General features: G+C 45.1%; 1 protein-coding gene across 1 annotated transcript; it reads right to left on the bottom strand.

Annotated features, from left to right (window-relative positions):
• Positions 1-4,861: 4,861 nt before the first annotated feature.
• Positions 4,862-10,180, bottom strand: LOC123101482 (uncharacterized). The gene is made up of 7 exons (XM_044522919.1): positions 9,987-10,180; positions 7,214-7,261; positions 7,080-7,128; positions 6,189-6,851; positions 5,932-6,069; positions 5,393-5,497; positions 4,862-4,990 (listed from the first exon to the last, which is right to left on the bottom strand). Exons 1-7 carry the CDS (start codon positions 10,178-10,180, stop codon positions 4,862-4,864), a joined length of 1,326 nt encoding a protein of 441 aa, XP_044378854.1.
• Positions 10,181-11,464: the final 1,284 nt, after the last annotated feature.

The raw sequence follows: 11,464 nt of genomic DNA on the forward strand, positions 1-11,464 counted from the left end.
TGGTGTTCAGTTGCACCGAACAGGCTACCTAGTTGCGCACGATGTGTTAGTTCGAGCATCAAAAGATAAACACAACTGACTTGTTTGTCCTATTCTGCCTATAGGTGATGCCAACCCTCAAAGACCTCCTCCTCCGCCAGGCCCAACTAGCAGTGCCCTTTGTGCTACTCCCAATGGACCTACAGGCAGGACTCAGGGGGCTCATCACCCAGGTTAGTACCTTCACCGACTCCAAAACAAAAACTAGGGTGAGTGACTTTAGTTGCACATATCATAGTGCCCAGTTGAACAGAACATGCTGCCTAGTTGCGTGCGCTGTGTTAGTTTGAGGATCAAGCTAAAAATCTAACTTGTTTTTCATGTTCTACCCATAGGCGACTACAATCCAAGTACCATGACAGGTCGTGCTACTGCAGGTGTTTTTTTCAACTTAACTTGCACACAGCAACCAGTTAGTTGCACAAAATGTACTGTGTGGTTGCACAGAACATCAGTGCTGGTTGCACAATAACAAAAATACTAAACTTTTTATATGATTATTACACAGGTGATCGTGACGGTCCTACTGCCCCGTTGGAGGCTGCATCCCTTGCACAAGCTTCTGATGATTTTGTGCCCAGGGATCCTCCAAGGTCTACTACAAAGGATAGGGCAAAGAGTCGACGGTACAAATCGGCGCTGGAGCTACACCCAAAGAAGAAAAACAAATACAGCCAGTGCCAATCTATAGAGCACACTGCTGGTTTGTGTCCACTCAGGCTCCTGTGATTCTATTTCCTCATTTGTAACTTTGGAACAAAAAAGGAAAATAATGATGTTTTTTTAGCAATGTTGGCACCGAGTGGACACATTCAGCATCTATGATTCCTCTTTATCTAATTTATGCTGCTTGAATTAGTTCATGCACTGTGTAAAAAAAGTTGCTATTCGTGCCTTTGTTGGCAACTGGTTAAATATTTAGTTGTTGAACAATTGTATATCCAGTGCTCCTAATGTATCAACAAAAGTGATGATATTGAGTTGCAAACGCAATTACTAGTAGTGTGCAACTACAAAATCTGCTTAAAAAAATTGTACAAACCATCAACTTCCTCCATGGAGCAGAAAAAAGAAAAAATAGTACTGACCTACTCCTTGTCGTATCTCAGCAACTTCCTCCATGGGGCGGTGTTGTGCACACTGATAACCCAATCATATGCCAGCTTCTTCCTGATGTTGAGTACTTCCTTGGGGTCGTAGTTGGGCAGTTGGCTACCATTCCACTCGGTGGCGTTAAGCAGTGCGAACAACCCACACTCATTACTGCAAAATGGGCAAAAAAAAATTGTCACATAAAATTAAAACCAAATAAAGGTAATGCACTCTATGCAACTGCTTATGTCCTACTGTGCAACTGCTTCTGTTCTACTGTGCAACTGCTTATGTCCTACTGTGCAACTGCTTGTGTTCTACTGCAACTCATTATGTGCCACTGTGCAACTGCTTACGTGCTAGTGTGCAACTACTTATGCGCCACTCTGCAACTGGCTAGATAATCCATTAGAAACTCATAAAAATGATAAAACAGATTGAAGACTAGTACTGTGTCTTAAAAATACTAAAGATTGCACATGTAGAAAATTTTAAAAACTACAAAATGATGGTATATGATTGAGAAGGAATGAAATGCTTATTGTCTTACTTGCCGAGCTGCTTCGGTACGTCAATGTCAATAATCTGGAAGTGCTCGATGCTGAACTTTGGGTAATGCTTCCTCCATAGCTGGCGTACTGCCCCCGCGATGGTAGAGGCGGTGTTCATCAGCTCAATGTTGTCCAGTGTCCTGCTTGAGTCAAAAACTTCGAAGCGTCCGTCCCTCAAGTTGACACTGAAGACCCAATAATGCCTCCCTCCGTCCTTATCGGTTACATCAGCGCACTCGAGCACTGGCAGCATGACCTGCAAGCGTGAACGATTTCAGACACAAATACAGGCTGTAGCTAAGAAAAACAGTAAAAGACTTGGTCAAGTTAAAAACAGGTTGCAACAAGTATCTACCAACTAACAGATGTGTCATGTGCAACTGGACATGCTGTGGATGCCAACTAAAAAAAGATTGATCATGTGGGCACAACACTCACCAAGTCTTTCTTGTCGAGACGGTTCTTGTAATCAAACTTCTTGTTTATCTCATTCACATTGTGGATCTCTTGCTATAAATTTATCTGCAGAGATTATAAAACATGGCTCAAAACTCCTTAGTAGGTGAAAGGCCTCCCTCAAATGGTCAACGAAAAAGTGCTACAGAACAAAGATGAGGGTAAAAAGAAGGTTTTGGAAAAACTTACAGAAAACCTCAGTGGCATAACAACCTTCTTTGACCCTTCTGGTAAGTTATCCATGATGTGTAAGATTCCAGTCTCAATAACAATTTTTGACAACCATTGAACCGGCTTCATCGAATCAACTAACTCCTTTAAAGAAATGTAGAAAGCACCATACCTGATTATCTCAGGGCTGATTATTTTCTGAAAGCAATAAAAAGACAAGTTAGCTCGAAGGGTCACATCAGCAAAAAAAATGTGCATGAAATTGAAAACAGAACAGTGTGCAACTAAAAGCCCTGTTCTATGCAACATGCTATGCTTTCTGTGCAACTAAGTGGTTGTTCCTATGCAACTGAAAAAGATATGTATGTAGGCTGTGGGGAGTTAGTTTACCTGGTAGCTCCATCATCTGCTCCTTTGTGATGCCTGACCCAATACAAGAGGGCAGCATAAAGCTTGTTCACTGCCTCATTGGTGCTGAAAGTCTTCCTCTTGTTGTAGTCGATGAATGGAGACCTTTGAGATGTTGCGGGCCTTATTACCCTCCTCTGTCTTCATGCAATAGGTGGTCCCGAAGAACTGCTCATGCCAGCTTCTGGTTCTGCGCATATCGGGGTGTGGCAATTCTCTGGCGAACCAACATCTAGCTTTTGAGCTATTGCCTTGCCAGCATCAGCAGCATCACATCCTTCATTCACAGCTGCTAGGTCCAACTCACACTCATCAATGCAAATCATACCGGCTTCCGCTGTTTCTATTGCCAGAGCAGGTGCTGGAGCATCACCATCTATGCCGAGGTCAAAAGATGGTGCATCACAGAACCCGTCACCATGATAAGACTTTGATCTTCGTAAGGGTTCAAGGACTAGGGCATCTCCTTGCGACACAAACACGGGTGCATCGTTCACTGACTTGGTTCGCAATAGTGTTGTAGTTGGCGGCCTTGGAGGCTTGCACCTACTTATAATGTTGAACACCTCCTCTTGTGTTAATGGTTGCTGAAAGTCAGCTCTTGGGGACAACACTTTGATAGTTGGATCACCTCCTTTTGTGTTTGACATTGAAGCATCTCTATGAGTAGGCACCTTGGGGCTTGCAGTTGCAGTGGTGCCTTCCTGACCAGCTGTGGTGGTTTTGACTGTGACCATGCTGCTAACTGACACATCAGTTGGCACACTGGTATCTGTAGTTGGCATCTTTCCAGTCTGAGTTGGCAGCGACCTAGCAGAACTTGGCACCCCTGCATCAATGGCTGCGGCTCGCAGTTCTCTCTCGTCTCTGAACCCCAAACCTTTTGTGGCATGTTCCCCCTTTGTGCCCCTGGCAAACTTGACAATCTTCTCCTTAGGTGGTTTTGGTGGAACTGTTGAAAGGGGAGTCTTCCCTTTGATCTCTTGAACTTCTGTGACATTGGTTGGCTCTCTGCTCACTACAGTTGGCATATCAGTTTGAAGCACAGCTTCCTTGACCATATTTACTTCAGTATCTGCACTCACCATCTTCTCCTTGGTTTGAGTCAACTGCAGATTCTTCTTCATTGAAACTTCTTTACGCTTCTGGACCACGTGAGGGTTTGCCATGGATGCTGCCTTGCTCTTGCTGGAGCTTAGGTCTGGGAGCTGCTTTAAATATTCCTTATATTTTTCCTTTGAATGAACCCAGTCAAGATCCTTTCCTGCTTTCTCCATGTCAATTTGATTCTTTTCATGATCACTTGATAAGAACAGGCTCTTGTCAATGGCAAAGTTGATCTTTTCACACATATCTTTATCGCTGAAATCTGGCACGAGAAAGGTGGTTGGCAAAGCTGGCTTCAAGTTGTAGAGCTTGAACATATCAATGCTGCCCTGAGACTCTGCTTCGTCATTTTTCTTTGACTTCGGCAAATCCTTGTCTTTCCAGCAAGTTTTGTCAATCAACATCTGTAGTGTGCTCCTACTACTCAATGAATTGCTGCTGCTCGCAGGGGTGGCAGAAGTGCTAGTACTCCTAGATGTGTTGCCACCTATACCACCAGAACCAGGGGCGTTGTCATCATCATCGTCATCGCTGCTGTCGCTGCCTCCATTGGATCCCCCTTTATCATCACCATAACCATCCTCGTCTTCTTCATCATCGTCTTCTTCCCTCTCACTGCCATCAGCTGCTGCGCCTTTGTCTTCTCCCCTCTCACTGCCATCAACTGCTGCCCCTTTGTCCCCGCCCCCCTCTTTGGCCTCACTTTCTTCTTCCTCCTCCTCTGCATCACTATCTTCTTCCTTGTCCTCCTTCTCTCCTTTGTCCTCTTCTTGTTTGTCCTCCTACTCCTCCTCCTCCTCTTCCTCTTCCTCCTCCTCCTCCTCCTCCTCTGCATCTTCTTCATTGTCATCCTCATCCTTGTCCTCCTCCTCTGATTCATCTGCATCTGTGTCCTCGTCGTCGTCAGCATCTATCACTACTTCCATTTCCTCATCTTCTTCTGACTCATCCTCAACAAACTCTTCTTCTTGTTGTATAGTTGACCCCCGTCTCTTTCTTTTTGGAGCACGGCGTGACGCCCCAGTTTGCATTGATGGCTACTGTACGTAAGGATCAATATCTGATTCCTCGTCATCGATCTTGGCAACTGCTTCAATGAAGGTGCCAACCTGTTCAGTTACAGCCTTGCACAGCTCATTGACCACTTTCGCAATCTTTTCCCTTTTCTGCATCAACACAAAAAAGATTCAGTACTGATTCAGTTAGAAAAAATAATAAAAAGTAAAAATGTCTGTAACTGACCATGATGTGATAAGCAAAAACGACTAATACACACTTTCTGGCCAACTAAAAACATGATTCTAGCCAACTACACATGCACTGTGGCACAAACTAAAAAACATGCATTCTGCCAAAAGTTGATGACAATGGTTGTAAATGAACACTTTAACTGTCCAAAAAACATGTGCAACTACAAAAGCTTATATGTGCAACTGAAAATACATCACAGCCAACTAAATTCTGTATTCTCGCAACTACAAAAGTTATACATGTCCAATTGAACATACATCCCAGCCAATAGAAAAATATTGGTAAGTGATACAAGTTTTTGTATGCAAATCACTAACCTGCGGATTGTATGTTATTGGTAACTTGAATGCCACGAATGCTTCAGCTTGTAAAATTCCACCAAACAGTGGTGTCTGCTCCGTGCCTCTATACTCCTCTTTAAGCTGATGTGAAAAAAAAGAGAAACAGAAAATAACAAGGTTATCAAAATAGATTTGTGTGTTGAACGAAACCACACATTACAACCTGTGCAACTACAACAAGATACTGAGGTAGACAAATTCAACTATACATATATGAACTGAACAAAGATACAAAAATTGTGCAACACACATGGCACCTAAAAAAAGTTTCTACCAACTGATGCAACACATCTGTGCAACAAGATTAGTAAAACTGTGCAACTTAAAAAAGATGGTGTGCCAATTTAAAATGAACATGTGTGCAAATTGCCAAACTTAAAGCTACAATCTGTGCAACTACATGCATTGTTGTGCCAACTGATGACAGTTTTCTGTGCAATTTCCAAAAAGAGTGACCAGATATCAAAAGAACATAGAAGGAAGACACTGTTGGAAAAAAATAAAAAAGAACTCACTTCTAATTTGCCGAACACACCAGGAGAGATAGTATCCTTCTTGATCACCTTGGCAATTAGAGTACTATCACATGCATTCGATCGTATCGCGCAGTTGCTTACTGGGATGTCATGTACGAGCGCATCAAGGTATGGTATCTGCACCAGACCCAAACAAAAGAAAAAGCCAAGTTCAGTTATTGTTATGAGAATTTCAGCAAACTATAACTGCACAGAAAGAACAGGAACAGATGGAAAAAATGGTCATTTTCACTAACCATCAAGTGATACAAGCAGCAGCAGACAGTTTGCTTCTCCTGGTCCATGTTCCGGAAAGCCTCGTTAATGTGTTCTGCTACAAAGAGGCAGATGTTTGTATTCTTTACCATTTGATGATCTAGCACAAGTCCATAACACTTTGGGCTGAGCTTCAAGGCCGTGGTTGGTGCTAGAAAAGTGCTGAAGGCAACCGCAAGCCAGGCCATAAAGAATATGTCATCCGTTCTTCTAGCCATATCCTGAATCATCTTGAGCCATGTAGTGATCTGGGGATGAGAATTTCCAGTTATGTTGAAAGCCTGTCTGAATCTCCTAGTGGCATTCTTGTCAACTAAATATCTGACTTTTTGACCCCTGTTTGGGAGATTAAATACCCCCTGAACACTGTCAGCATCCACACGGATCCTTCCCCTTCCTGGGAAAACCATTTCAGAGGTCTGTGGCTGGTAGGACTGCACCAGGAACTTAGTGAGGTCCGCTGGAAGTGTGCCTGATAAGTTCAATAGCCCCCCGAACAACCTCGAAACTAGCTCTGATTTCTGTAGTGGGGTTAGAGAGGCGTTGAAATTTGCAAAGCGCACTGGTGATGCCCTTATCCTGCCTGCTTGTGATGGTCGCTCCACATCTTCCCCTGGAGCCACCTCAACTCCTTCACCGCTGCCCTGTTGATTAGAAAATGAAATCATTACACAAACATTAAACACAAGAGAAAAAACAAGAATGAAAAAAAACTAGCAATCATCATTTGTATCAGTATTAGAATGAGCTATATATTCATAAAATGGATCATGCCAACTAATATGATGTATTTGTGCAACTAATAAAGCTCATGAGGACAACTGCAAGACTGCCAGTGTGCAACCTTCAAAAAAATAAAAAAAGAACGAGACCTGGCAGCTACAGAAAGTTCTAGTGAATGTGCAACAATAAGAAATGATACTGCAACACAAGAAAAACAGTAAAAAAAGGTTTGCAAAGAACTATTCAAATAGCTCATAAACACACACACAAAAAACCCACATACCTCAGCATCTGTTGCGGAAGATGCGACAACTTCTCCAGCAACTGCTGCCTGCACAAGAAATGACCACCGATGTCAACTATGAAAAGATGCCAACTAGTGAACTACAAGATGCCAACTAATGTCAACTGTATTTAAATCAATATGACTAGAGATGTCAACTACAAAAGGTTGTTATTGACAGACTAAAAACAAAAATAGTGGTCCGAACTTATAACACCCTCGATGCGGCTATATCTCCCACGTGTCGAAGCACGACCTAGAGGCATAACCGCATTGAAAGCAATGTCGCAAGTGAGGTAATCTTCACACAACCCATGTAATACATAAGGGAAAGAGATACATAGTTGGCTTACAATCGCCACTTCACACAATACATGAATAAAGCATTACAACATCCAAATACAATCAAGGTCCGACTACGGAACCAAAATAAAAGAAGACCCCAAATGCGACAAGGTCCCCGATCGACCCCAACTGGGCCCCACTACTAATCAACTAGAACGAAACAACATAAAGAACAAGATCTTCATCGAGCTCCTCCTTGAGCTTGGTTGCGTCATCTGCATGGACCCATCGGCACCTGCAAGCTGGTTTTGGAAGTATCCGTGAGCCACGGGGACTGAGCAATCTCGCACCCTCGTGATCAAGACTATTTAAGCTTATGGGTAAGGTAAAGGTATGAGGTGGAGCTGCAGCAAGCGACTAGCATAAAAGTATGATCAAGAAGTGATCCTAAAACAACCTACGTCAAGCATAACTCCAACACCGTGTTCACTTCCCGGACTCCGCCGGAAAGAGACCATCACGGTTACACACGCGGTTGATGCATTTTTAATTAAGGTCAACTTCAGGTTTTCTACAACCGGACGTTAACAAATTCCCATCTGCCCATAACCATGGGCACGACTTTCGAAAGTTCAAATCCCTGCAGGGGTGTCCCAACTTAGCCTATCACAAGCTCTCACGGTCAACGAAGGATATTCCTTCTAGCGGGAAGACCCGATCAGACTCGGAATCCTGGTTACAAGACATTTCGACAAGGTAAAACTAAACCAGCAACACCGCCCGAATGTGCCGACAAATCCCGATAGGAGCTGCACATATCTCTTTCTCAGGGCACACTCAGATTGTCCTAGGTACGGGTAGGCCATCCCATAGTTGCCCCTGGTGGCCACCGGCAGCTGACAGGTTGGACCAACACTCAGAGGAGCACTGGCCCGGGAGGGTTAAAATAATGATGACCCTTGAGTCTGCAGAACCCAAGGGAAAGAAAAGGCTAGGTGGCGAATGGTAAAACCAATGTTGGGCATCGTTGGAAGAGTTTTATTCGAGGCGAACTGTCAAGGGGTTCCCATTATTATCCAACCGCGTAAGGAACGCAAAATCCAGGAACATAACACCGATATGACGGAAACTAGGGCGACAAGAGTGGAACAAAACACCAGGCATAAGGCCGAGCCTTCCACCCTTTACCAAGTATATAGATGCATTAATTAAATAAGATATATTGTGATATCCCAACAAGTAAACATGTTCCAACAAGGAACAACATCTCCATGTTCCAACAAGGAACAAACTTCAATCTTCACCTGCAACTAACAACGCTATAAGAGGGGCTGAGCAATGCGGTAACATAGCCAAACAACGGTTTGCTAGGACAAGGTGGGTTAGAGGCTTGGTTCAACAATATGGGAGGCATGATAAGCAAGTGGTAGGTATCGCAGCATAGGCATAGCAAAAGAGCGAGAAACTAGCAAGCAAAGATAGAAGTGATTTCGAGGGTATGATCATCTTGCCTGAAATCCCGCAAGGAAGAAGAACAAGCCCATGAAGAAGACGAATGGACGTAGACGAACGGTTCCTCACAAACACGACGTTATCGGAACCAACCCGAAGAAGCAACACCGGAAAGAAGCAAACAACACAGTAAACAACCACGACATGAACATGGCATGATGCACAACCAAGTATGATGCATGTCCGATTTAATGAGGCATGGCATGGCAACATGCACAAACAATACTACAAGTTAAATGGAGCTCAATATGCATCGGGATGCATATTGACAAAACACCACATGACGTATTTAGTTTGATCTTGTTTATGTACCCAACAATATTAAATGTTGTTAAACATGGCAAGAGGGTGAAGCAAATGAAAACTACCTATCTAGGCAAGTTTAAATGTGGCCGGAAGCAACGAACAACAATTCCGGTAAATCCCCATATGCATATATTAGGTTTGGTGTTGTTCTGCCCTAAACATAATTTTAGAGTTGTTAAACATGCTAGATGAGTGCAACATGTTAAACTAGGCATTTTTCCACCCCATTTACATATAAAGTTTGTTAAATTTGGAGCTACGGTTCATTAGTTATGAATTAAGTCATTTTAGCATGGCATAGGAGCAAATTTAAGCATACATCATTTTAAACATTTTAAACATAGATGAAAGTTGGATATTATTAAACTAGACAAAATTTTAGACAAGTTTCATATATAAAGTTTTTACATGTGATGCTTAGTTTGTGAGTAATGAAATGCATGAAGACTAGGGTGTTTTCTGCAAAACAGGCACTCTCTAGAAAATAGCTAAATTCGCAGTAGCAGGAAAAAAACAGAACGAGCTACATCTGAAACAGCCCACTTGGCGGCTTGCAGCTCACCTAGCTGGGCTCAGCCCAGGTCGGTGGAGGCGGCCTAGGGGGTGCTGGAGCAGGCCGCTGGAGAGAGGTGGTGATGGGCCTCGCAGCTCTGGGCCACAGCGGGCCTACGAGCGGAGCGAGCAGCTCCTGCCCGTCATCCTCGTGCCCCCGCGCGAGCCAGGAGGAGGAACGACAGTCATGGCGGCGGATGACAGCGGCTCACCGACGGGGAGGCGCAGAGGAGGATCTGGGGCGTGGATCCGGGCGTGGAACAGCGGGAAAAGGATGGATCCACCTCGGATCCGACGAGGCAGGGCGTTCATGGCGCAGATGGGGCTCCTCCTGTGAAGATGATAGAGAGAGTTCATGAGGAAGAGAGGGCAAAGAGGAAAAATGAGAAGAGGAGAGGGAGCTGGATCGGCCTAGGAGGTCCTCCGGTGGAGCTTGACGGCGACGGGATCTCCGGTGGCCGCCGGCGACGCTGACGGGGTGCGGCGCAGAAGCGAGGTGGCGCTCGGGGCGGAGGCTGTTGCCTCGATCCAGATTGGATCGAGCGCTACGGGAGGAGCAGCGGAGCGCTTTGGGCGAAGATGGGCTTCCAGGTCCCCGATCCAGATCCTGGCGGGCCCGCGGGCTTCACGGCGGCGCGGAGAGACCAGGGGCGACGTGGAGGCGCGGGAGCGGCCCTGAGCGGCGGCGCAGGTGGCGGCCGGCCCTGTGGGGTGGCGCCAAGTGGCGAGGAAGGGCTGGAGTGGCGCGGAAATTGATGGGGAAGGGGGCTAGAGGTAGGTGGAAGGCTAGGGATGCCCAAAAATGGCAAGGGGACTGTTTAAATAGGGTAGGGGTTAGGGTTTGGTGGGTTTGAGGCCGTTTTCGGACCCTCGGATCGCGATCGTGTGGCTTCGGGCAGAGGGGGACTAGATGGACTGCAGGTGGGCTGGGCAGAGTGCGATGAGCTGAGAGGATAGAAGAGAAAGCAGCCCGACAGCTGTTTCCGGAGACCGAAAACGTCCGACATAAAGACCGACTATAATGTCGCTATAGTTATCCGTTGGGGCATCGAACGAACTCCGATTGCGATGAAACTTGACAGGCGGTCTACTGACAATAAAACAACACCGCACGCCAACTTTCATCCCATTCCGAGAACCTTTCCGGCCACTTATAAAATACTATTTCGGACATGCCGCGGGCGCGTGCGAGTGTGTCTAGACTCAGAACAAACAACGGAAGGAACGAGGAGGCTGGGACGGATGCAAGTTTTAAAACATGATGATGCAATGCACATGATGACATGACAAGATGCAACACGCAAGCGAATGACAAGGCAATAGCAACGAATAATCTAGGGAACACCTGGCACATCGGTCTCGGGGCGTTACAACACTCCACCACTACGAGAGGATCTCGTCCCGAGATCTAGAATGGCACCGGAGGGAAAAAACGGAAGATAAAGAGAAGAGGTAAAACTAAGTTGCTTCTTTGACAAACAAGTGAAACCAAAGAACCTTGAAAAGGTTGAGCAAAATGAAAGAAAGAAAAACAACGGAGAAGAACAAAGTTGAAAGCACTCCGTTAAGAAAGAGGAATAAGAAAGAACCGATTCG

Source organism: Triticum aestivum, chromosome 5A, assembly GCF_018294505.1.
Source record: "Triticum aestivum cultivar Chinese Spring chromosome 5A, IWGSC CS RefSeq v2.1, whole genome shotgun sequence".
In the NCBI taxonomy this organism is placed as follows: domain Eukaryota; kingdom Viridiplantae; phylum Streptophyta; class Magnoliopsida; order Poales; family Poaceae; genus Triticum; species Triticum aestivum.

Coding starts and splice junctions, on each gene's coding strand:
- LOC123101482 (XM_044522919.1), bottom strand. CDS start 10,180: ATGAACGCCCTGCCTCGTCGGATCCGAGGTGGATCCATCCTTTTCCCG. Junction 7,262..9,986: donor AGGAGCTGCTCGCTCCGCTC/GTAGGCCCGCTG, acceptor TTTCTTGTGCAG/GCAGCAGTTGCTGGAGAAGT. Junction 4,991..5,392: donor CAATAACATACAATCCGCAG/GTTAGTGATTTG, acceptor GTGTTGATGCAG/AAAAGGGAAAAGATTGCGAA.